The following is a 27,251-nucleotide window of genomic DNA, read 5'->3' on the forward strand; positions in this document are numbered from 1 at the left end:
ACCCTTATTCCAGCATTCACAAACGCTGGAGTTCTTCCTGTTTCCATCCCTAGCTTCCTATCCATACTTTTGGAGACCAGAATTCCAGAAATATAAGGTACCACTGTTATTTCCCTCTTTCCTATCCTGATAATGTCTGTGAACTATTGTCTCTGAATTGTTACAAAAAATGAGAGAGAAGGGTAATTTACTACTTTGGCTACCTCTATGGTAAAAAGATAACTGTCTAAATTTCTTGCATGGCACAGTCAGGAGTCAGGAGAAGCCAGTGGAAGAAGGACCAAAGCAGTTTCTCACCTTTTTTTCCACAGACTGTGCTTCATAAAATAAAGGCTGAACATAAGGCAGTTTTTCCTCAATTCAGCCTTATGTCAATGGAAATTCTGTGTATATTCTAGAACTGGGTTATCAGTTTTCAGCATTATGTTTGTTTGTTTGTTTTGGTCTTTTAGTGAGAAGTCATGTCCTATGTACATTGGGAGCTACTAGCCACATACCATTTTTTTTTTTAATTCAGTAAAGATAGTTTCAAGCATTACACAAAAAGCTAACCCATTTTAGAATATTTTTAAAAGCATTCTCCTTATTTACTTCTGTATAAAAAAAAGTAAATGAATTAAATGGGGGCAAATGAACTACTTCACACATTATGCAAAGAAGGAGCCATGAGAAATGAAGAACAAACATTAAAATATCCCTGGATAAAATCCACGTGTACAGAAGATGATTCAGGATGTTATAAATAACTCATATGAGGTAAAGCAAACATGCAATATTTATACATCAGTCTCTGAAAAAAGGGCATATTTTATTAATCCTCAAGTTCCTTAGCAGATTAATAATAAAAGCTTGGTATATATTATCAAGAAGTCCAACTGCTGGGCCCAAAGAAAACTCTAATTATTTCAAGGTGAGTTTGCTTCTTTTTCATCAGATTCATCATCCATAACCTAAAACAAAAAAACAAAAACAAACAAAACAAAGAGAATTTAAGAATTAAGAAAAGGATTAGAAATTGCTATTTTCCTGATTTTTACTCTTACTTGCTTACCTGAAATACTCTATAATAACACATGTCAATCCATTAACCACAAATCTATCAATAGTCCCCAAAGCAAAAGGTCTGTCTTATAACCTGGAATCGTAACAACACAAAAGCCAATTTAATATTAACAAATTAGTTAAGTAGTGGTCTCTTTTGCTTGTCCCCCCAAAAATCTTTCAGTAGCAGAGTCTGAGCTGGACACTGACTATAGTGATTAACTAAATGGGATTTCCTAGCCACAAGACTAATGTAATGGACTGTATGTTTGTGTGTTCGTTTGTTCTTCCCAACAGTATTCTATTTACTTAAATATATTCTGGGGAGCCACACCAAACTGTTATTATAAAAATATATATTAGAAAAATGAATCTCTAAAAAAGTAAAGAAATAAAAGATCATACTAGCAACTAATTACTTTGGTCTTACTCAGATAAAAATTCATTTTAAACCTTAGAAAAATATGAAGACATTTATTTCTATGAAGTTAAAATATTAGAAGAATACTAACAAACGCCTGATATAAAAAATGAAAAGATTAACATCTTTTCATGGGTTAACATATTACTCAGAAAATAAAGACCAGCTCCTTTGAAGAAGAAAAGAGTTATATAAACCTAAGGAACATTTTTTTGTCTTCAACACACCTACTATAATTAAACACCAATTCAAGTTTATAATCTAACTACCAATTCATTACCCCATCCTGGACAAGTGAACAAAAATGTTCCTTTGTCAATCCACCAAAGTGTCAAATAATCCAATTCTTTAAAAAGGCACGTAAGGCACAGAGAAGATAATGGAACAAAAATAAGTTTTTCTCTTTCTTTTTTTTAATGTTTATTTTTGAGAGAGGGAGAGCGAGCGCATGCACACAGGAGGGGCAGAGAGAAGGGGGTAGACAGGATCTGAAGTGGGCTCTGCACTGACAGCAGAGAGCCCGATGTGGGGCTCAAACTCACGAACTGTGAGATCATGATGAGCTGAAGTTGGACACTTAACCAACTGGGCCAGCCAGGTGCCCCAGTTTTTTGTTTTTTTAAATCTAGAAGAATCTGGTTCTGATCCGACACTATCATGGAAAAATAATTCTCTTATAGTTTTTCTTTTGGGTTGAGTAAAAATTACATCCAAGGAACTGATATTTTATAATCAATCTCAGCAATACTCAATTCAGAGAAATTTGTCAATCACTTCCTATTTTAGGCAGAACATTCCTAAATGTGGAAAAATATTTTCAAATACTTATTTATTACAAACAAAATATACAACGTGCATAACACCCAGGGCTAGGTGTTGCAGAGGAATACAAAGACCTGGATACGATTACAAGTCTCTCAAGGAACTTACCCATAAACATAACTCTGAAACAGACACACTGAAAGAGGCTTTGGACCAAAGCAGAGCTTAATTTCTTTTTTTTTTTTTTTTTTTTTTTCAACGTTTTTTTTTTTTTTTTGGACAGAGAGAGACAGAGCATGAACGGGGGAGGGGCAGAGAGAGAGGGAGACACAGAATCGGAAACAGGCTCCAGGCTCCGAGCCATCAGCCCAGAGCCTGACGCGGGGCTCGAACTCACGGACCGCGAGATCGTGACCTGGCTGAAGTCGGACGCTTAACCGACTGCGCCACCCAGGCGCCCCAAGCAGAGCTTAATTTCAAGCAGAGGACTGATAAGGCCTTCAAAGAGGAAATGGCAGGCATTGAATCTCAACTGTCATATAATATTGGCATACCTGTTCTACACCCTCTACTTCTGGAATATAAAACTGCAGCATGTTCTGAATTCCATTTTTCAGAGTAATCATTGAACTGGGGCAGCTGGTACAAGAACCTTGGAGTTTGAGCTGTACAATGCCATCTTCAAAGCCTTTATAGATAACATCTCCTCCATCTTCCTGCACAGTTGGCCTGCGGTCACGGAATATTTGTGATGTATGTAAAAGAACTGATGTATCCATCAAAAAAATTTAAAACAACTCAGGGCTTAGATGGTATACTGGTAAAACTCACAAAGTTAGAGCTACCTATACAATAGAGAATGAGAACTGTAGTTAGTCTCATTGGTGACTCTCTTTTTACTCTTGGATAAAATGCCAAAATTCATTCAAACATTTTCCACTTATTATATTTTAATCTTGCTTGTTAATAATCTTTTCAGGCATTTAAGATCTCAAATTTCCAAAAAATTACAGGATTACTTAAAATATAGTCATTCATTTCTTTTGAATGAACAGCAGCAGACTGACATGACACATGCTGGCTTTTTTTTTTCCAGGTAAACTAAGTATCAAAATATAACATTAATGCAGAAAAATGCATAAACCATGTATGAACAATTAAATGAATTTTCACAGTGTGAACACACATTTGTCCCAGGCCAACACACAATTTTAGCACCCCAGAAGTCCCCTTTGTACGTCCTCGCAACCAAAGGTAACCATTTCCTAATTGTTATTACCATTGTTTAATTCTGCCTGTTTTTTAACTTTATAATTTATAAATATAAATTCTATTTAAAAAACACACAGTATTTACTTTTTCGTATTTGGCTTATTTTACCCTTTATGAGATTCTTCCACATCATCACATAGTATTCCATTAAGTGAAAATGCCAGAATTTATCCCTGCTATTGCTGACGGACTTCTGGGCTAAATCAGGTTTTGGCTTTTACAGATTCTTGCAGATGTGTTTTGCTATACATATATATGATTGCTGGGCATATACCTGAGCATGGAATTGCTGGGTCAGGAATGCACATACATTCAGATGTAGTAGAAATGGCCATATAGTTGCCCTCTGCCCAGCTTCTCATGCTCTAGCCTCACACCAAAAATCAGCAAAATGTCCCACGGGAAGCCTTAATGAGCTTCCCTTCTCTCTAGGATCTTGTGTGCTTCAGCAGCTCTCTACTGTTTTCAAACGAAAGAAATTTATTGCATTTTATCTAGCTTTTCTGGGAGTTCTCACCGGGACCACTGCTCTGCTACAAGCAAAAGGGTAAGCCTGCAGTTCTCCACTCATTGAAATTTACTCTTTATGGGCAACAGCTTGAAAAAAGTACTTCCCTTTTCACAGTCTTCCCGAACACTGTTTAACTCATTTTTTCATTTTAAGAAATTTGGTATTACAACAAATCAAACCTAGATGGTGACTGTGAACAATAAAGTCCTTTGTTATGTTTAGACAGACTGTTTTAACATTTTGAGTGAACAGATACAATGTACAGACTTTAAATTCAACTGCCAGGGTTATCGATTGTGGTTTACATTTACTTGTACTTATTAGAGTTTTGGTTTTTTTCCCTCATGGACAACTAAAAGTAAACTGCTATTATGAACATTGCCTCTGCAGTATATTTGATTTCGGGCAGAAAGATGAGCACATACCGTATTCTGGTATCTAACAGTTCTTTAATCATTGCCACAACTTCATCATCTTCTTCAGATCCTAGAAACGATTACAAATAAAATATATTAACAGTAGAAATTTTATATCCATGCAAATACAAGTATTAAAACAGGATGATTTTAACTTAATGTCTCATTAAAAAATAAAAGCACAGAACATGTAACTTGGTGTGGTGATACAAGAAAAATGGAAATGATGGTTGGGGAGATGAAAAGATCATTCATTTGATTCTCTGAAGAAAAATTAAGGAGCACGTCAACTTGACACATGGCAATACAGGTGAGTAACGGACATAACTTGACCTACTAATGATGTTTAGGGTTTGAATTTTTTTTAGTTAATACATTTGTAAACTTTCATCATCTTCAAGGATTGAAAAATGGCAGAGAAAAAAAGACTGACTGGATTCTGATGGAAACTTTGAGACACAAAAGCACACCTACTTCATTAGTTAAGTTACATTTTTAATTTTTAAATTCAGTGGTTTTCAAGATGACAATGACACTAAATATAGATGTAAGCTTTGTGGAAATTTCCAAAATGTGCTACAAATGTGAATAAAAAAAATCAGTTTTTTCATTTTGGGTCATTTTTGTTTTTCTTTTACTTCATAAGGTTATATACCGATCTTAGCCAATGCCTTTTTAAGGGTTAAAAAACATTTTTTTGAAAATAATAAATAAATAAAATAAAATTTTTCTGAGAAATTTACCTTTAGGAAAACTAAAAATACAGGTAATTCAAATTATACTATAATATACACTGGAATTCTGACACCAATCTAAGTAATAATTATCAATATTAAATTATATTAACTTTGCATCTTTTTTTAAAGTTTATTTACTTATCTTGAGAGAGACAGTGTATGCACACGCCTGCACACATGGGAAACGGGCAGAGAGAGGGGAAGAGAGAGAATCCCAAGCAGGCTGTCAGCACAGAGCCTGACTTGGAGCTCAATCTCATGAACCATGAGATCATGACCTGAGCAGAGATCAAGAGTTGGACGCTTAACCAAGTGAGCCCCAACTTTAAATCTCTTTTTTTTTATGTTCTTTGCTTTTTAAGTCTATTTATTTATTTTTGAGAGAGGGAGCGAGTAGAGAAAGGGTAGAGAGAGAAAGGAAGAGAGAATCCGAAGCAGGCTCTGCTGTCAGCGCAGAGCCCTATGAGGGCTCAAACTCATGAACCATGAGATCAAGACCTGAGCCGAAATCAAAAGTCACATACTTAACTGACTAGGCCACCCAGGTGCCCCTTAAATCTTTTTTTAGTAAAAGAAATGAAACATAATAAAGTTAAAATTCTCTTTTGTCAAAACCTAAATTCCATTCCCCACTGTCACTTCCATAAACAACCACTACCATAATTTAGTGTGTATCTTTCTAGAATATTTACATTAAATTTACATGTACAAATTTATACAGATGAGATCCCACTACACATACCATTCTATACCTTTTTTCTATCTAATATAGCCTACAGTTCCTTATCAGCATATATACATATGCCTTAAATTTAAAATTTATTTTTATGTTATTTTTAGAGAGACAGAGTGTGAGTGGGGGAGGGGCATAGAGAGAGGGAAACACAGGATCCAAAGCAGGCTCCAGGCTCTGAGCTGTTGGCACAGAGCCTGACAAGGGGCTTGAACTCATGGACCATGAGATCATGATCTGAGGTGAAGTCAGACACTTAACCGGCTGAGCCACCCAGGCACCCTGATATATCTCAATTTTTAAAATAGCTATACAGTAATTATATAGATTTCATTTAGCTAATTTCTTGGTTATTTCAGTTGTTTCCAGTTTGCTACTATTTCTAACAATCTGCAGCATATACACTCTGGTGTAAAGAATCATCAGTGTACTTTTGCAAATGTATCTATGAGATAAATTCCTAGTGGTGGGATATTTGAGTCAACACTTGTGTATTTTTCAATTTGGGGAGCTGTAATCAAGTGGCTCTACAAACACTCTATCAATTTTACATATATATCCACCAAGAACACCTATAGCTGTTTCATGCATTATTTGAAGTTTGCATAAATGGTATATATGTAAGAACCTGTAAATAAGCATATCCTTTGATTTTCCTTTTTCAATTAATATTTTCTTTTATATCTTTTCACATTGTATCTCCCAATCTAGTTCATTCCTTTTAATTGCTGATGTATTTTTTAAATATTTCAATGAACATGCTTCATGTACTGTTTTATGTACATTTATAAGATTCATTTCGGGTATGTATCTAGAAGTGGAAGTGTTCATCTAAAAGTGACTATACAAATATTTGTGTGTGTACATATACATGTATGTAAACACACACATGACAGTATCTTTGTGATACTAGAGAAAGGACAAATTTCATCAACAAATTGCAATAACCACAGCTAATACTTATTAAGCTCCATGTGCACTTACTCTTCCAAGTGCTTTCCACAAAATTAACTTATTCAAAAGGTACAAAAAGCACAAACCACAAAGAAAAAGATGAATATATGTGACTATATTAAAAAGAAAAACTTCTGTGCTTGCTTCAACAGCACAAATACTAACACCGGAATGAAACAGAGAAGATTAACATGGACTCTGAGCAAAGATTATGTGCAAATTCATGAAATGTTCTTTCAAAAAAAAAGGAAAAAGAAAAATTTCTAAATGACAAAAATCCTAAACACAGTGAGAAGGTGAGGAATGGTTAGGGAGGTTATTTGCAATGAATATACCTAACAAAGGACAAACACCCAGAATATTTTTCAAAAACCTGCTAAAATCAACACAAAAGAGACAACTTAATTTTTAAACAATGGGAAAAGATTACGAACAGGAAATTTACTGACAAGAAAAATAATGGCCAGTAAACATATGAAAACCTTCAGGCTCAGTGTTGATCAAGAAACTGCAACTAAAACAGGATATCATTTACACTTAACATACTGATTTAAAAAAAAAAAAAAGACACTAGGTGATGATAAAGATGTAAGTTCAAATTCTTATATATTGCTAATTAGCATATAAATTAAAATAATTTATAATAGAGCAATTCTGGTTTGAGGAACATATTATAACAAAACTTTTCACATATGCACAGACTTGTACAAGGTTGCCCACTACAGCAATGTTTGTAATAGAAATTAGCATAAATAATTCATTTGACCATAAGGAAAAAATTAAGTGTAGTTTATTCATATAATAGAATACTATCTAGTACTTAAATAAACTAGAACTACATTTTTTCAAAATGGATGTATTTCAAAATATGCTCAGTGAAAAAAGGCTAATTGCATATAATATACATTAAAGTTTAAGAACAAAAATCAATACTATATATTCCCTGCAGAGACTTTTATGTGTGTAAAAGTTTGAAAAACAAACCAAGTTTACACAAATCTCTGGAAGTAGAAAGGGGAAGGGATGCGGGTTGTGGAATTTTGGTTGTGTCTTTAATGTTTTACTTAAAAATGGGTATACAGCAATTGTGGCAAAAAACTAACATCTATGAAATCCGAAAAGAGAGAAAATTGATATACATTGTATTATTTTCTGTATGTTTGAAAATTTTTATAATTGAAAAATTTAGTTTTAGATAATCAATTTATACACAAGTTTTCAAAAATAATGGATGAAACTAGTATATGTGAAGTTCTGTTCTGTCTGGAATTGGTTCCAGAGTTAAATATGGTACAATGATAAAAATCTGCATTCTCGTGACTACTTTTTTTAATGTTTATTTATTTTTGAGAGAAAGAGAGAGACAGAGTGTGAGCAAGCGAGAGGCAGAGAGACAGAAACACAGAATCCAAAGCAGGCTCCAGGCTCTGAGCTGTGAGCACAGAGCCCGATGTGGGGCTCAAACTCACGAACCATCAGATCATGACCCAAGCTGAAGTCGGACGTTTAACCAACTAAGCCACCCAGGCGTCCTAGTATTCTCATGACTTTTGAAATCAAGACAAATGTGAGGAAAGTAGAAACTTTTTTTAGAAAATGAAAATAAATATTAATTATCCAACATATTACCTGCTTCTCCCGAAGATGTTTCCTCAGTAACTAAGGGTAAGCCAGAAGCAAAGAAATCCATGATTGTTGCATAAATATCTGGTTTCAGTAAATTCCAGTCTAACTCTTCACTTTCCTGTAAATATTTAAAGGAAAATGCTATATTTCTAATCAAAAGCAAAGACTAATACCAAATAACACCCTGAATCTTTTAAGAATCGTTTCCTATATATATCCTATACTATGTAATAGCACTCATTTCTGGAGAACACATGTTAATTCCAGTTCTTAATAGATCTGGTCTATACTGACTTTTAGAAGATATAATCTTAGAACATTCCTCATGCATTTATTCATTCATTCATCAAACTTGTGTTAAGTGTGCTGGATATACCATGTCTTGTATAGGGGATAAAGATATTTTTTCAGTGGTGAAGAGAGTTAAAATACTGCATGAATTCTGTGTTTAGAGAGAATGATAAAGAGATTTCCCATTCTTTTAAAGAAAATAGGATACAGTTACTTGACCAAATATACAAGATAACCCCCAAGTATTCAAAGAATTCAACTTACTATCTTACTCAAGAGTAGAAGAAATCCAATGACACAACTGTAGAAGCAAAACATATAATATGGTGTCTTATCTATGGCTGTTGTGCTAGAGGGCTTGTGGACCTCCAACAAGCCTGGCATCCTTAGGAAAGAATACTTAATTATGTGACCTCTGTGTCGGGTCAACTACTTGATTCCATTAAAAAAAGGCAGGATTGGGGCACCTGGGTGGCTCAGTCGGTTGAGTGTCCGACTTCGGCTCAGGTCATGATCTCACAGTTCATGAGTTCAAGCCCCACAACAGGCTTGGTGCTGACAGCTCAGAGCCTGGAGCCTGTTTCGGATTATGTCTCCTCTCTCTCTGCCCCTCTCCGACTTGCACTCTGCCTTTCTCTCTCAAAAATAAACAAACATTTAAAAAAAAAAAAAGGATTATGGGGCACCTGGGTGACTCAGTTAGTTAAGTGTCCAACTCTTGATTTTGGTTCAGGTCATGATCTCACGGTTCATGAGATGGAGCCCCGAGCCCTATGCTGGGCTCTGCTCTGACAGCATGGAGCCTGGTTGGGATTCTCTTTCTCCTCTCTCTCTCTGTCCCTACTCCATTTGCACCTGCATTCTTTCTTTCTCTCTCTCTCTCAAAAATGAATAAACTTTAAAAAAAAAAAAAAAAGGATGGGATTATTAAATATCTAAATAGTACGAACATCTGAAAAGAGAAAGGGAGCATGTTTTGTTTTAGTTTTTTAAAGGGGAGCTCTTTAGGAGGAAAAAGTATTAGATGCAATCCATTTAGATTCTCAGGAGATTAACAGCTAGTGCCTATCCTTAAATACTATTAAAAATGAGTCTACATGCATAAAAGGGGCTATTTTTGTCATGGACTAAGAACCAACTTAGAGACAGTACACAGAAGACAAGATAAATGCGCACTGCTGTGGATATAAGAACAAAACTAGTGAGTTGCCTTAGTGATTGGGAATGGGAAATAGTTCTAGGTAACATTTTAATAAATTATTTGGAAGATGGATCAGAGGGCTACCTCAAAATCTTCATCAAATAGTGGGTTCTAGGGGCATCTAGGTGGCTCAGTCAGATAAGCGTCCATTTCAGCTAAGGTCACAATCTCGCAGTTCATGAGTTCAAGCCCCACATCAGGCTGTCTGCTATCAGCACAGAGCCTGCTTCAGATCCTCTGTCCCCCTTTCTCTCTGCCCCTCCTCTGCTTACACATGCTCCCTTTCTCTTTCTCACTCTCTCCCAAAAATAAATAAACATTTAAAAAATTTTTTAAATAAAAATAAATAATAGGCTCTACTGAATAGGGAAATATTGATAATAAAAAAAAGAAAACTATTCTGAAGTTGTCTACATGGGGGAAAAAAAGCAGTTTATTTATTTAGAAAAAAATAAGAGGCACCTAGCTGGCTCAGTTAGTAGAGTATGTGATTCTTGATCCTGGGGTCATGAGTTCAAGCCCCATGTTGGGCATAGAGCTTACTTAAAAAAAAAAAAAAAAAAAATACTGAAAGTATCAAAGTTATTTCCAAGGATGGAAGAATAGAAAACTATTTTTACTCTGCTAAAGAAATGAATGATTCAGGGGAGCCTGGGTGGCTTAGTCAGTTAAGCATCCAACTTCAGCTCAGATCATGATCTCATGGTTCATGGGTTTGAGCCCCAAGTCAGGCTCTGTGCTGACAGCTCAGAGCCTGGAGACTGCTTCGGATTCCATGTCTCCCTAATAAGCATTTTTTAATAAGCATTAAAAAAAATTTTTTTTAAAGGAATGAATGATTCACTTTAAATAAAGGGAAATGGGCAATAGCCAAAGTTATCAAGTAGATGAGATAGTCTATAATGAGGAAGGTAACTGAAAGAAAACAAATCTACTACTCTACCTATTAAATATCAATATATGCCCTAACTTAGATTATTTATTAGTTATATCATGTCACTTAAGGAAAAATAGTGGAGCTAGAGAAATTCCAAAAAGAGTAACTAAATTATAAACAAAAAAGGAAATAAAAGATGACTTATCAAAATCAAATCAAAGAAAAAAAACAACTCTGAAAGACATAATCACATGTTTTCATCTAAAAAAATTTTTATATGCCATGGCCTGTATATAAAAGGACTAAAAAAAACTTGTTAAAATAAATACATAATTTGCCATTTATAAAATGAAGACAAGAATACCTAGTTCTAAGGATTAAATTAGATAATATATATAAAGTACTTCTGCTATGTAAATGCCATATCAGACACGTTGGAAATATTAAACAAAAGCTGGTCCTCCCCCGACCCTTAAAAAATACCAAAGAAAGCAAATTAAAGAATAGTAAAGATAGGCCAGATGTCTCTAAACTGGTAAAGACATGGGATCAGTCAACACAGATTTACACACCACAATCCTTTTGACAGAAACCTGAAAATTTAATCTACGAAATCTTACATCATTGTTTCGTTCTACAAAAATTTCTCAAAGTGCATAGTATGTGCCAGGCATTGTTCCAGGTGAATTTAACAAGATGGACAATCTCTATCTTTAAGGAGTTTACATTCCAGTATAGGAAAGACAGGTAATAAAATTAACCGAAAAAGAAAGTGACTAAGTGACAAGTACAACCAAGACAATAAACAGGGTAATGAGCTCCTGGACAGATGGCCACTTCAACTAATATGGTCAAGAAAGGACTTTCTGAGAATGTAGGGCCACTAACACTTTCAACAACAGGGAAAAACATTTTACAATCAGGATATCCGCAAGAACTATGGCCATTGGGATTGCCACCACGGAGGAAAACCCTCATTCTCCTCCACACATAAAGAGCTACAAGAGAATGCTGGACTATTTGTACCATGTCACTAAACCAGTCCACTGTTATCAGTCCGATCCGTGCATCAAGAACTCAGAGCAATCCTTTCAAATTGCTTAAGAAGAGTTAAATGGAAACTTTCGATTTTGACAAGATACTGAAAAGTGATTAAGTTCAGTGCATACATATCAACGGACAGATATAAAAGTATACATAGTTCAAATTTAAACAATTCATTTCTCACTAATCTAGTAGACTTAAAAATGAAACCACCTCTTCTAGCAGATACCACTTCAGCTGTTGGATCGGGTAGCATATTTACATAGATTTTTTTTTGACACTTAGAGGTTAACCAAGTGCTACAGAACTACACAGTGCACTGCTCATATTACAGCAGGATGTATAATGTGGGAGATGCCATGATGAAAAGAGCCCATTTTGAATGGAGACACATATTCATGCTGTTGGTCAAATATAGAAACATATAGTTCGATTATTTGTTTCTTTTTACTCTCTCATTTTAAATTAAGAACTAGTAAAAATACCAAAGCTACCAATAAAATTTCAATTATGAAATAAAAAAGGATTAGTAAAAAAATAATAATTGGAGCCTAAATTCTAGTTCTGCCCAGGTTGAGTCCTGGCCCTGCTGTAGGGTAGATATATAATCCTGGATGCTGCATTTAACCATCTGAAGCTAAAGTTTTTCTCTTTTGAAAAACAAGGGATTTGGATAATTTCAACTTGAAAATTCTACTTAATAATTAACTTGAGAAATGCGAGAAGTAAATTTAACTTGAGATTGTTAGTACCAATATGCATAAAATACAATAAGAAAGGAAATTCGGAAAGGAATGTTGGACTCGGAAAAAACTAAAAGAACTTCACATCTTATTTTATATAATCCTATGTTTACCTTTGTAACAGTGATGAAATCTGGTCCAAAAAAGACACTTTTTACTCCTTCAATCCTAAATAACTGCCTGTGAATAATAAAAAATAAGAGATAATAAAATGCTTTATTATAGAAAAGTTTAAACATAAAGGTGGAGAGAAAAGTAAAAGAGCATTTACATACCCATCACCAGCATGAACAATTCACAGCCAACAATTATCAATTCATGGCTAATCTTGTTTCATCCTCTTACCCTCTGATCTAGCAATTACTCTTAGGTAGTTACCTAAGAGGAATGAAAACATGTTCCACAAAGATGTGTACATGGACCTTTATAACAGCTTTATTTATAAAAGCCAAAAAAATATCTGGACACGTCCATCAATTAGTGAATAACTAAACAGACTGTGTGTACCTGTACAATGCAGTACTACACAGCAATAAAAAAGAATAGACTACTGGCACATGCAAAAACAAAGAGGACTCTCAAAAGCATTGTGCTAAATGAAAAGAAGCCAGGGCTGCCTGGGTGGCTCAATTGGTTAAGCATCTGACGTTGGCTCATGGTCTCATGGTTCGTGAGTTTGAGCCCGACATCGGGCTCCACGCTAATGGTATGGAGCCTGCTTGGGATTCTCTCTCTCCCTCTCTCTCTCCCCCTCCCTTTCTCCACTCTGTCCCCACTTGTACTCTTTGTCTCTCAAAATAAATAAATAAACTTAAAAAGATATGTAAATAAAATAAATGGGGAAGGAAGGAAGGAAGGAAGGAAGGGAAGAAGTCAAACACAAAAGACTATATGGTGCCATTTATACGAAACTCTAGAAAAGGTAAAACTGTGGTGGCAGAAAGAAGATCAACAGTTACCAGGGTGACAGATGTGTGAACTAACTTTACTGCGGAAAGCATTCTGCAATACACATGTATATCAAGTCAGCACACTGTATACCTTAAATTTACACAATGTTTTACATCAATTATATCTCAGCAAAGCTGCAATGCATTGCCATGAAACAAAATAGTTACCAGGGTATGAAAATGAAACAAGAAGAATGAGTGCAAATAGAAATGAGGGATTTCTGCAGTGATAAAAATGTCCCTATGTTTTTATTTTAGTGGTAGTTATACAATTATATATATTTAACAAAACTCTGGACTGTACACTTAAAATTGGTGAATTTCATTTCATATAAATTATACCTCAATAGGGACGCCTGGGTGGCTCAGTCGGTTGAGCGGCTGCCTTCGGCTCAGGTCATGATCTCGCGGTCTGTGAGTTCGAGCCCCGCGTCAGGCTCTGGGCTGATGGCTCAGAGCCTGGAGCCTGCTTCCGATTCTGTGTCTCCCTCTCTCTCTGCCCCTCCCCTGCTTGCTCTCTGTCTCTGTCTCTCTCTCAAAAATAATAAACATTAAAAAAAAAAATTTAAATTATACCTCAATAAAACTAATTTTTAAAATCCTCTAAGATAGGAGGAAGGGAGGATTATAATTTGAAAAGCTCCTACGGGATTTTGAAATGCACCTTCCTTCCCGCATCACTGATACATGTGCCATACATATCTAGTATACACTCCAGAGCAATTTCCTTTTTCCCTTATCCCCTTTTAGGAATAAAAGCTGATATACTTCAAAAAAGGTTACAGTTTACCTTTTCTTTGTCTATCATTGAAAGAGTGTTACTGGAATTACTATTTTTTTTTGACGTTTATTTATTTTCAAGAGAGAGAAAAAGCAAGCACATATGCACACAGAAGAAAGGGAGATAGAGAATCCCAAGTAGGTTCCCGCTGTCAGCACAGAACCTGATGCAGGGGTAGATCTCTCAAACTGTGAGATTATGACCTGAGCCAAAATCAAGAGCTGGACACTTGACCGACTGAGCCATCCAGGCGCTCCCTGGAATTACTATTTTTAAATTATTTAGGAATTTGTCTGAAATGATGTCACCCAGGTCCTCTACACAACCATTCAACATTAAATTTATAAGAAGTTACAAGATACTTGGTTGCATAGTATGATCCAATAAACCCAAGCACAGACCTACAAGTAGGTCCTCTGATTGGCTCTGTATATCTGCACTGTTAGCAAGCTTTTTTTTTTTCAAATGAAAGGATGGTGAGAAAAATCAACCCAATCTTTGGGCCATGTCAGTCAGGGGAACTGCTGTAGGCAAGAGTTCATAGGTTCTGTCCCTAAAGAAAGAAAAAGCTGGAAAAGTGTTTCAAACAGAGTAAACATGCTTTGCCATTTAGGTTACTTTCCTTAGGACAATTCCAACTCCTACAATGTCCAAGATATGACACCCAGAACTGAACACATATCCCAAACGTAGTCTGACTTACTCAGAGTACAAAGACTGTTACCTCTCTTGAGCTGGACACTAGGACTCTGTTAATGTTTGACTTTTTTGAGTACTGCATCATATCCAACAGAAATAACTGAAAGGTCAGATTCTTCCATCCTGTAATTGTGCTATTCATTTAAAAAATTTAAATAACAAGGCTTAACATTTGTTCCTGTTAGATTTTACCTTACTTGCTTTACCCTATCATTTTAGCTTAGTGAAACTTAAAAATTCCTCTGAATTTTGCCATGTAACATACAAACAATTCCTCCCACCTGAAAATTGATAATTTTATCATTATTAATGCTGCTGACAAAGAGAATTATTGAATAAATATGGCAACCACAGAAATACTACAGATACTACGGATCCTCTTACATGTCTCTAGAGACAGATTTACACTCGACTTACATTTCGTTGTCGGTGTCCATAAGGATAGTGAGAAACAATTCAGATGCCTCTCTGAAGTAAGATACACTATCATTTACTCATTCATTCAGTTACTCATTCAACAAATATTTGAAAACTTGCTAAATATCTGACACTGTGCTAAATAAACACCAGAGATACAATGATGAGCAAGACAAACTGGTCTCGGTTTTTCAGGAAGCTTACATTCTAGCCTACAGCAAAAACATTCTCTGTTAAAACAACAAAAACGAGATTAGTTTTGCTTGACTGAAGATAATAAATTCTGTGAATCCAGGAAATGAGCTACTAATTTGAAAAGGGCTTTTGCCAACTGAACATCTGACAGAAATAATCTCCAACTTATCTGTAAGTGAACAGAGTCTTCTTACTTTTATATTCTTCCTAAATACAAAAATACATGAATTTATTCTTGATGCAAACATTTCAAACTATTTATATAAAGTGAAAATGACTCTTGACCAACCCTGCCCCCAAGTTCACTGTTACCAGTTGCGGGTACATTCTTCTAGACTTTTATGTTACTATATTTTTGTTTTGTGTTTTTTAGCTTTATATACATAATAATCATATTGTACTCACTGTTTTTTTTTTAATGTTTATTTATTTTTGAGAGAGAGAGAGAGAGAGAGAGAGAGAGAGACAGTGTGAGTGGAGGAAAAGAGAGAGGAAGACACAGAATCTGAAGCAGGCTCCAGGCTCTGAGTATCAGCACAGAGCCCGACGCAGGGCTTGAACTCACAAACTGTGAGATCGTGACCTGAGCCGAAATAGGACACTTAACCAACTGAGCCACCCAGGTGCCCTGTACTCACTGTTCTGCAACATGCCTTCTTCACTTAACTGTATGTCTTAGAGGCCAGTCTGTGATAGTAAATGAGGGTTCTCCTCAACTTTTTTAATTATCTGCAGACTATGGATGAACAAAGTTTACTGAACTCTTCCTATTGATGAATATTTAGGTTGTTTCCAACAGGTTACCATTACCAACAAGGCTGTAAGGAAAGGAACATCCTTGTATCACCTTGTGTACCTATGTGGATGTTGTCTAAAGTGGTTTTCAACCCCACTAGTAACTTGTGAAATCAATTAGGTATTGAACAGGACTTTAATACAATACAACAGAATAGAATAAAGAGAACAAGAAAAGAAATAAGAATGTATTACACACTGTCAGGATGAAAATTGTCCCACTGAATACCTGTGTGTAATCTATCTAAATACATGTGTATATATGTACTGGGTTGTAATATAAAATGTTTCTTAGTGTCACCTGCATCAAAAAGTATGAAAAACAAATGCTCTAAGATATATTGTAATAAGTGGCATCTGTAGGTCAAAGGAAATGTGCATTTTTATTAATGAGAAATTAAAAAAAACACACCTGAGATAAGCATATTTCTGGTTCCCATAAATAAGACATATAAAACAGCTGTGTGTACAGAAGTAGTTAATCTAAGCTTTACTTTCCAAATATCCCTGGCAATCAGTATCAGACTTACATTACCAAAAATTTTAATTGATGTGGACTCTAATATTTTTTTAGGTTTATTTATTTATTTTGAGAGAGAGAAAGAGAGGGAATGCACATACACAATTGGGAGAAGAGCAGACAGAGAGAGGGAGAGAGAGAATCCCAAGCAGGCTCTGTGCTATCAGTGCAGAGCCTGACACAGGGCTTGATCCCAGGAATCGTGAGATCATGACCTGAGCTGAAATCAATCAGATGCTTAACTGACTGAGCCACCCAGGCGCCTCAGGACTATAATATTTCTTATTATAATGTCTCTAGCTATTATTAAAAAGAGGTTCATTCTAATAATTTTATCATTTGTCCTTCATCTGACATACATTTAACATGTCTTAATCTAGTGAATTTTATTTTTTTTAATGCTTATTTTTTTATTTTGAGAGAGAGAGAGACAGACAGACAGACTGTGGGGGAGGCCAGAGAGAGAGAGGGGGACAGAGGATCTGAAGTGAGCTCTGTGCTGACAGCAGACAGCTTGATGCAGGACTCAAACTCACAAACCGTGAAATCATGACCTGAGCCGAAGTCAGCCACTTAACCAAATGAGCCACCCAGGCGCCCCTCTAGTGAATTTTAAAACGGTCTCCCAATGACTGGTCTTTAAAAAATCATGGCAAACCTGATAACTATTATTATTTATAGTTCTGAATGGAATATTTTAGAAACTATTTCATTTTGAAATATCTAAAAATTTAGCTATCCTTAGGGAAAAAAATTAACAAGTTTTCACTGTTTTTTTATAAACAGTTTTAAATATTTGGAATGAAAATTTATATTATCATTTTAATAAATTTTTTTAAGTAAAAATACAAATTCTTATTTAGCCATGATATAGATCTCTCAAATACATCACTTTTCAAGGGTTCCCTAATATCAACTATTATTTTCCTTTATCTCTTACCTGAAAAGAAAATAAAGCATTCTTTACGTTGAAAACAGTGCAGTACACATAAAAATGCGATTACTAAATGAGGCTGCCTCACCCCCAAAGTCAGTTATGTTTCTTGGTAAAAGCAAATAAGAAATAGCAATATACCTAGCCAGAGGGGAGCGAAATGCTGCAGCTGGTGTGGGAAAATCCATGGTCCTTGTCTCAAGAACTGGTTTTCCTGGAATAAATTTTAAACTGTTGGGATTTGGGGTATCTTGTGTTTGAATAAACATGTATCTCACTAAAAGAGAAAAAAGAAGAAAGAATGTTACTCCAGAAAAAAATGGTAGTTATGTTTATGGACTATGAAGTGCTCATTTTCAAAGAATCAAAAGAAGTAAAAAAAAGAAAATAAAGCTTTATTGTCCAAGCTGATGAAATAATTTTTAAAGACAACAATGAACTTTATCAATATAGGATAAATGCATTGAATTTTATATTAATACTGATTATTTGGGGCTCCTCGGTGGCTCAATTGGTTAAGCGTCCGACTTTGGCTCAGGTCATGATCTCACGGTTCATGGGTTCCAGCCCTGCGTCAGGCTCTGCACTGACAGCTCAGAATCTGGAACCTGCTTCAGATTCTGTGTCTCCCTTTCTCTCTGCCCCCTCCCCCACCCATACCTTGTCTTTCTCTCTCAAAAATAAACATTAAAAAAAATTTTTTTAAATAAAAGAAAATAAGGCTTTATTGCCCAAGAAGCCAAAATAATTTTTAAAGACAACAATGAACTTTATCAATATAGGATAATTGCACTGAATTTTATATTAATACTGATTATTTAGTTTTGTTACTCAACACTTTCTACCAATATCCTACTTAAAAAAAATTTTTTTAATGCTTATTCATTTTTTGAGACAGAGAGAGAGAGAGAGAGAGACAGAGAGAGAGACAGAGAGCACGAGCAGGGGAGGGGCAGAGAGAGAGAGACACAGAATCGGAAGCAGGCTCCAAGCTCTGAGCTGTCAGCACACAGCCCAACGCAGGGCTTGAACCCACAAAGAGTGAGATCATGACCTGAGCCGAAGTTGGCCACTTAACCAACTGAGCCACCCAGGTATCCCAGCAGTATCCTACTTTTAACGAGGAAGGCATATCATCATTCCAGAGTCTTTAATATATTTTATTTGTTGACTTAGTACTAATGGCTATCGTAATCATAAATCATCATCACCATGATATTAAAGACAATAAAATGTTAATTCTTTTCTTTCCAAAGTGCTTCCATTCTTTTATTATTATTTTTTTAAATGTTTATTTATTTTTGAGAGAGACAGAATGAGAGTGGGTGGGCAGGGAGAGAGGGAGGCACAGAATCCGAAGCAGGCTCCAGGCTCTGAGCTGTCAGCACAGAGCCCGATGTGGGGCTCAAACTCACGAGCTGTGAGATCGTGACCTGAGCCGAAGTCGGACGCTCAACCAACTGAGCCACCCAGGCACCCCTCCATTCTTTTATTTCTTTAAAAAATGTTTATGTATTTATTTTGAGAGAGAGCACACGCATGTGCATGTGTGTGCACAAGGTGGGGAAGGGCAGAGAGAGAGGGAGAGGAATCTCTAGCTGGACTGTGGACCCAATGTGGAGCTCAACTCCAGAAACCATGAGATCATGACCTGAGCTGAAATCAAAAGTCAGATGCTCAACTGACTGAGCCACCCCAGAAGTTACTGGTTACCATTCTTTTAAAGACAAATTTATAATAGTAACTAATATTTATTGTGTATGTACTTACTACATGCCAGAGACAGGGCTGAGTGCTTTATATATATTTAAGCCTTTAATAATACTATGAAGAATCCCTATTACAGTAAAACCTTGGTTTGCAAGCATAATTCATTCTGGAAGCATGCTTTTACATCAAAGCAAATTTCCCCATAAGAAATAATGGAAACTCAGATGATTCGTTCCACAACCAAAAAAATATTCATATAAAAATGATTATAATACTGTAATATAATACAAAATAATACAGAAAATACAAAATATAAGGAAAAAATAAACAAATTAACCTGCACTTACCTTTGAAAACCTTCGTGGCTGGTGTGAGGGAGGAAGGTTATTGTGTAGAATGACTTTCACTATCACTAACAGAATCACTGAGCTGTCTACTGGCTGAATGGAATCTTTTTCTGCCTGGGGGCCAATGTATATGCTCACACGGACGTTGACTACAGTACAGTATTAATAAATTTTTGTCATATACTGTATTTAATGTAACTGGCAATAAAGCAGCTGAGGAAAGGTCTATATCTGCAGGCAGCCTGACCTAGAATGAAGCGAAGCATTCCTAAGCTTACTCTTGTATGGAAAAGCAAAGGACTGTCCCTAGGTGCTTTGAAGTGGCAAAAAATACACTAGTGCCAGCTGTGGGCCACTCCCAACGTTCTGAAAAATCACTGATTTCTGCCAAACACCACGGTCTGAGACTGAGCATGTGAGCATGGGAGACAATCACTCACAATCCCGCAGTGAGAGAGAGAGAGAGAGAGAGAGAGGGAGAACTACTGGCTCAGTTGTGATCATGTGACGTCTGGCGTCATGTACTACTCATATTGCAAGACATCGCTCGTTTATCAAGTTAAAATTTATTAGAAATGTTTGCTTGCCTTGCAGAACACTCGCAGAACAAGTTACCCACAATCCAAAGTTCTACTGTATTCCCATATTACAAATGAAGAAACTGAAGCTTACGGTTAAGTAATTTGCCCAATGGTATAGTCAGTGACATTATAAATTATCATGAAAGTGGAAATCTATGTGAATTACTTTCTGGAATATTTTTAACTTATCTTTACATGTTCTTCTTTGCTTCTTCTAGGGCCAAGAAGGAATTAAGAATGAATTCATTAAAGGAGTAAAAAATGAACAGAATCTTCACTCTCCTACCTTGCTATTATGATAATAGCTTGTAGGACAGAAGATAGTACTGGGGTTTTTTTTTTTTTTTTTTTTTTTTTTTCAACATTTTTTATTTATTTTTGGGACAGAGAGAGACAGAGCATGAACGGGGGAGAGGCAGAGAGAGAGGGAGACACAGAATCGGAAACAGGCTCCAGGCTCCGAGCCATCAGCCCAGAGCCTGACGCGGGGCTCGAACTCACGGACCGCGAGATCGTGACCTGGCTGAAGTCGGACGCTTAACCGACTGCGCCACCCAGGCGCCCCAGTACTGGGGTTTTAATAGTCTTAAAACTACTAAACAGGTCCTGATTATTTATTATGAAAATAAACCTTCCAACCAAAACAAGACAATTCTCATCTTAGAGCAGTACACTGAAATAGATTAATTTATTTAATAGTTATCATGTGCTGGGCCACGATGCTAAGCACTCTCTGTGAATTACATAATTTAATCCTTCCATTCTCTCAAGGAAACACCGTTTTTATCTTATTTTATAAATAAGGAAACTAAAGCTCAAAGTCACTCAGCTAATCAAGAGACAGAGACAGGATTCAAGCCCCACCAATCTCCTACCATGGACTTGCTTGACCACTATACATACTGCCACTCCACACTTAGTGTCAAGCATTCAGAGGAAAATACATTTAAGATCAGTCTTCCTATCCTGTCATAATCCTCGTATCATACGTCTAAGGAAAAGCAGTAAAATATCAAAAAGCAACAGTTTTATTTTTTTTTTAAGTTTATTTACTTATTTTGAGAGAGAGAGAAAGCGTGAGTCTGCTTCAGATTCTGTGTGTGTGTCTCTCTCTCTGCTTCTCCCCCACTCATGCTCTGTCTCTCTCTCTCTCTCAAAAGTAAATAGACATTAAAAAAGAAAGAAAGAAAGGACTATCACCAATTTCTATAAATATAAAGACAACAAGCTTCTTTTAACCTTGGTTATGACCAATCATTTGGTAAGGCCTTTCTTAATAATTTATTGGTAACCAAAATCTCTGCACACATTAAACACTCTACCACAATATTTGAAGAATTAAATCTGGCATCTTTCTTTCTTTCTTTTAAAAGCTTTTATTTGAGAGAAAGAAAGAGTACACAAGTGAGGGAGAGGGGCAGAAGAAAAGAGAAAGAGAGAGAGAGAGAGAGAGAGAGAGAGAGAGAGAGAACCTCAAGCAGGCTCTACGCTCAGCTCAGAGTCTGATGTGGGGCTCGATCCCACGACCCTGGGATCATGATCTGAGCTGAAATCAAGAGTTGAATGCTCAACCAACTGAGCCACCCAGGCACCCCATGGCATTTTTCTACTCAGTCCATCTGTGTACAACTATACACGCAGTAAGAAAGGTTTTTAGAAATACTTGAAGGTAATAATTGTAAACATGGGGCGCCTGGCTGGCTCAATCAGAAGGGCATGCCACTCTCGATCTGAGGGTCATTCAACCCCCATGTTGGGTGTAGAGATTACTAAAAACATAAAAACTTAAAAAAAAACTATAAATGTAAAAAAAAATTTAGGACAGCATAATCTATATATACTTTTTGAAGTAGAAAATATATGATAACACAACATAAACTTTCTCTCTTGACAATGAGCAAAGCTATTTCAAAATAGTAATTTGACTTGGCATTAACAAAATCATTCCAATTATAGTCTAAACTGGATTTAATTTGATATTCCAGAAATGACACCCAGGTCCATCATCCAGAAAGATACCCCTGAATGTGTCATAAGGGTTCCAACAAAATAGACTGATCTAAAATAATTTTCCTATTATGCTTGGTCTAATAGGTAATAGGTAGGAAGAAGCTCTTCCAAAACTAGAGATGTATGGTGCTTAAAGTTAGTATCAAAGACTATGATCAGTGGGTTTCCAATTTGAAAAGCATGAGGACCACATAATTCCACCCTACAAAATTTAAAAGTCCAATTAAAGTAGCTTAACATGCTGAGTTACTATTTATGCCTAAATTTTCATTCTGTGATTCAAGGAAACATGCAAGGTTCTCCTCTTCTTGCCCCAATATACAGGGGACGTAAGGTCTCTTATCTACCCAGATCTAGATCATGTGGTTAGCCAGAGTCAGCCACCTGCCAGAGTACAGCCACAAGGTGTTCAAGGCAGTGATAGAAATGGGAGAGGGCCCAAGAGCTAAATCCAAACTCTTATAGCTCCATAAGTACACAAAGGCACAGATTTACACACAGACACACAGAGACAGCTCCCAAGGTTCCCTAACCACATGACACTGGTCACAGTTCAATAATTTTCAAATCCTGTCTTCATTATTTCCAATATTAACAAAAATAAAAGAAAAAAAAGCATGTAACATCAACAAAATTATCAAGAAAGCCATAGTTAATTGATTTGGATGAAAAAAAAGAAAAATTACATCAAAAGTACTATTTCCTGAAGCCTTGATGAAAGCTAGAAATTTACTGATTTTAGGTGCATTCTTGTCAAAATAAGAAGGGCAGGAGCTTAAAATACATACAAGTTTTTTAAACAAACCCATTTGTAACTTCTTTTTATATTTTCATTTCAGAAATCATTTCCTGAACAATGCTCCAGAAGATGTGTTATACAAGATACCGAGATTTAATTGATCTATTGGACACTGTGCTCAGGATTCTTGAAATCTAATGCCAAGCATACCTGTAACAGTCAAGCATGAAGTTATGATACAAAAAAACGCCATGTTCTTTTATGCATCTGAACAGGAAATTTACAAACTCTCATCTTTTATGATCCACAAAATTTTGAGCATAGTTTCATTAGTTTCTGAAACATAATTTGTTTTAAAGAGATGAAATTTTACCTGTGTTACATAAGGTTGCAGGCAGTGGGAAAAGCGGTCTTTGTACAAACTGATGCAGAGGCTGTTTTGTCATGGTATACAGGTTCATCATAGGACAGAATCTACATTTAAAAACAAACAAAAATGACATTTCAAGAGATAATCTTCTAAGCCCAGTTTCTACTTCTTATACACACACACACACACACATATATATATATAAAAATAATGAAAATAACAACAAAGCTGAATTTTCATTCTCCATCCACATTATTTCCCCTTCTTTAGGCAAGCAATATCTGCAAACAATTTAAAAACATGAGCTCAAATGGAAATTTATAGTCTTGATAACTGAGTGTACACAGGATTGTGCAATATGCAATGTAAGAAACAGAAATGCAACTACATTTGTGATTTATAACCTGGATTCCCAGACTCTTAGCTATGCATGAAGGATGCAAAGAACTACCAATTGCTTTTTTCCTTCTTTTCAAACTTTAAAAAAAACTAGGTGATAGAGTCACATGGTTCAAAATTCAAAGGGAACAAAAGTAAATACTTTGAAGTCTCCCTCCCTTTTCTGTCTCTACCATCATGCTTTCCTGGAGAGAACCAATACTACCTGTTCTGAAAGGTATCTCAATACTTCAAAAAGTCTAACAGAAAGTGTACTGTTCTCCTCCAAACCACTAAAGAAGGTACTAATCTATATATGCTTTTTTTTTTAAGTTTATCTATTTATTTTGAAAGAGAGAGAGAGAGAGAGAGAGGGAGAGAATCCAAAGCAGGCTCCAGCTTTCATCACGGAGCCCGGTGTGGGGCTCGATCCCACAAACTGTGAGATCATGACCTGAGCCAAAATCAAGAGTCGGACGCTTAACACACTGAGCCACCCAGGCTCCCCTATATATATGCTTTTAGACTGGAAACCTCTTAAGTCAGTGTTTGTAACTTTGGTTATTTCTCTGTGATAGAGAAGTACCAATTGGTTATTTTTTCATGGTTTTAACAAATTAAAAATGAAGGGAGAAGGGAAAACAAATATTACCAAAAGAGGAAAAAAAAACTTCAGTAAAAATTTTTAGAAATCTGATGCAAGTTCCTTTAAAATCCAGTTTACTTTAGAATACTATTGCTATCAGGATGCCTGGGTGGCTCAGTTGGTTAAGCATCCGACTGGGGCTCAGGTCATGATCTTGCAATCTGTGGGTTCGAGCCCCACATCAGGCTCTGTGTTGACAGCTCAGAGCCTGGAGCCTGCTTCAGATTCTGTGTCTCCCTCTGTCTCTGCTCCTCCCCCACTTGTACTCTATCTCTCAAAAATGAATAAACATTTAAAAAAAAATTTTTTTAAAGAATACTACTGCTTTCTTCACAGTTTTCATTTCACAGCAGTTGCTAAAGAATTTTAAATATATATATGATCACTTAAAAATATTTTCTCTGATTATTTTTATCTGCAAACTCATTAAGGGAAGGGGTGTCTCCATTTCTGTGCCCCTCAGCAGCAAGCATGACGGATGGCCTCAGTTCTTCATTTCTAAAATGAAATATTCACAGCTACCTCAAAGACTGAGCCATAAAAGGATCCAGATAATCCATGTAAAGTGCATACATCAGTGCCTAGCCTTGTAGTTAGAGTTCAGTAAATGTTGGCTACCACTATTATTATGTGATAGGTGCCCAATTAATTACTGAATGAGGTTTAAGGCTTGGGGTGAAAACATTTTTATCCATAGCTCACTGCCTAAATCTTGACTATGCTGGAATATGGGAATACACACTGAAGACCGGTATTCTTATCCCTTAGGCCCACAGAAAAGGCAACAGAATGGATGGATACTGTGACACAGATGGGTTTAAAGTGACAAATAGTAAAGGAGAGGGGGGGCCTCGGTGGCTCAGTCGGTTGGGCCACCAACTACTCTTGATTTGGGCTCAGGTCATGATCTCAAGGTTCAGGAGATGGAGCCCAGTGCCAGCCTCTGCACTGGCAGCATGAAGCCTGCCTGGGATTCTCTCTCCCTCTCTCTGTCCCTCCCCTGCTCATATATTCTCCCTCTCTCTGTCCCTCCCCTGCTCATATATTCACTCTCTCAATCTCTCTCTCTCTAAATAAATAAACTTAAAAAAAAAAATAGTAACGGTAAGTTAAATTCTTCCAGTAAGACATCTACCAAAACAGCACAGGGGGATAGAAGGTGGCTAACAAATCTTTCAGCAAACTTAATACTTTTAAATTTCAAGGACATCGTTAGCACTAAAATCCCTAACATTCACTAGGTGAAACCCTGTAGGCCCTTTTGTCCTTTTGTTCCAGTGGCAAAATCAGGGTGACACCTACTTATCAATCCTTTTCATCTAACCAACGTTGACAGATGTCACTGGGAGGCCAAACTCAAAGGCGGGTTGCACAAAAGGGGAAAAAACAAGGCAACAGAGTGGCTCTAGGTGATACGGAGGAAATCTAGGGGTCTAGATTCTCATCAGAGTTCCATCACTTAGAAGCTATATGACCTCATACAGGTCACGTCCCCTTTTCTAGGCCTACTGAGAAAATGAGGAATTGAGGTATTTTCTCCCATTCTGTAGATATTTTGATTTGTGTTTAAAAAGCAGAGGGACTGCACATGATGGAAAGGCTGGAGGGGACCACACTGATTTTTAAAATATCTCCTCCGTGGGGTCTCTGCAGCCAGTCTCTGCGGGCCTCCCCACCCCAGGGATTCAGGCGCCGGATTTCAGCGCCTGGGACCGGGCGCCGCAGATCCCGCCTGAATTGAGGGCGCAGCGCCGCCTCACCGATAGGCGCCCACCTCGGGGCGAGACCCCCAACTGAAGCGACGGGGGCGCACCCGAAAGCTCGGTCAGGGGCACTTCTGCCCACCCCGCTGCGGGGGCAGCGGCCACTCCGCTGGTTAACTAAGCCCAGCGGCACGCCTGTGCGGAGCTCCTGGCTCGTCACCTACCGCCTACACAGCCTTGCAGCTGCAGCCGCAGCTCCCCAACCCAGCCGGGCCGCCGCTGCCATCTTAGTCCGAGTGCGCAGCAAGTGGGGCAGCTCTCGCCGCTTCGCCGACGGGCGGAAGCCCCGCGCAGGCGCAAGCCGGCCAGGAGCGGGACAGGCTCTGTGGAGAGCGTACCCTGCCGGCGGCGGGCGGTGCTGCTGCGGGTGGGACGGGAACCTCGCTCCCGGCTCCCGGCAACCATTGCCCACCTACACAGTAAGCCTGGACCAGGGCTGGGAGAAGCCCCGGAGACGCTTGCGCAGGCGCCCTAGGTAAGGCACGACTCAGCACACATGCGCGCAGCAGTGCTTCGCTTTTCCTTCTTGATGGGAGCTTCTGCGGAATGATGTGTGCACCGCAATGCTGCTCTCCAACCGTAAACCTGCCTATTGCCATTAGTAGGATCCTGCTCACCCTTGAGCTGGGGCTCAATGACTGCGTCAAAAGACTCCCTGGAGCATCCCCTCGAAAGAGTTGTCACCTTCAGCGAGATGCCTGCTCTTCTCCCTTGGGGCTGCGGTTGGTTCTCTTATCCTTCTGTTAGGCTGGGCTTATAGACCCACTCATCTTGGACCAGTCCCCAC

At 37.2% G+C, this 27,251-nt stretch overlaps 1 protein-coding gene and 1 non-coding gene across 3 annotated transcripts; one reads left to right on the forward strand and one right to left on the reverse strand.

Moving 5' to 3' along the window:
• Positions 1–789: 789 nt before the first annotated feature.
• On the reverse strand, positions 790–26,790 carry NFU1 (NFU1 iron-sulfur cluster scaffold). Of its 2 annotated transcripts, XM_049651596.1 has the most exons (8): positions 26,629–26,790; positions 23,681–23,781; positions 18,062–18,197; positions 12,743–12,809; positions 8,477–8,591; positions 4,433–4,493; positions 2,779–2,953; positions 790–950 (listed from the first exon to the last, which is right to left on the reverse strand). In XM_049651596.1, the coding sequence occupies exons 1-8, from the start codon at positions 26,688–26,690 to the stop codon at positions 906–908; spliced, it is 762 nt and encodes a 253-aa protein (XP_049507553.1). In that variant the 5' UTR covers positions 26,691–26,790; the 3' UTR covers positions 790–905. The 2 variants fall into 2 exon arrangements, with proteins under 2 accessions (XP_049507553.1, XP_049507554.1); XM_049651597.1 differs by lacking the exons at positions 18,062–18,197; positions 26,629–26,790 and having other exon boundaries at positions 23,681–23,697.
• LOC125937178 (U6 spliceosomal RNA) lies at positions 6,984–7,084 on the forward strand. The gene has a single exon (XR_007462275.1). It is a non-coding gene; the product is annotated as a U6 spliceosomal RNA (small nuclear RNA).
• Positions 26,791–27,251: the final 461 nt, after the last annotated feature.

The sequence above is a fragment of the Panthera uncia genome (genome assembly GCF_023721935.1).
Source record: "Panthera uncia isolate 11264 chromosome A3 unlocalized genomic scaffold, Puncia_PCG_1.0 HiC_scaffold_11, whole genome shotgun sequence".
Classification (NCBI taxonomy): domain Eukaryota; kingdom Metazoa; phylum Chordata; class Mammalia; order Carnivora; family Felidae; genus Panthera; species Panthera uncia.

Excerpts from the sequence above, each read along its gene's own strand:
- NFU1 (XM_049651596.1), bottom strand. The coding sequence starts at position 26,690 with ATGGCAGCGGCGGCCCGGCTGGGTTGGGGAGCTGCGGCTGCAGCTGCA. Across the intron at positions 23,782-26,628 it reads GCTGCAAGGCTGTGTAGGCG|ATTCTGTCCTATGATGAACC; the intron begins GTAGGTGACGAG and ends TTTTAAATGTAG. Across the intron at positions 951-2,778 it reads AAGTAGAGGGTGTAGAACAG|GTTATGGATGATGAATCTGA; the intron begins GTATGCCAATAT and ends TTTTTGTTTTAG.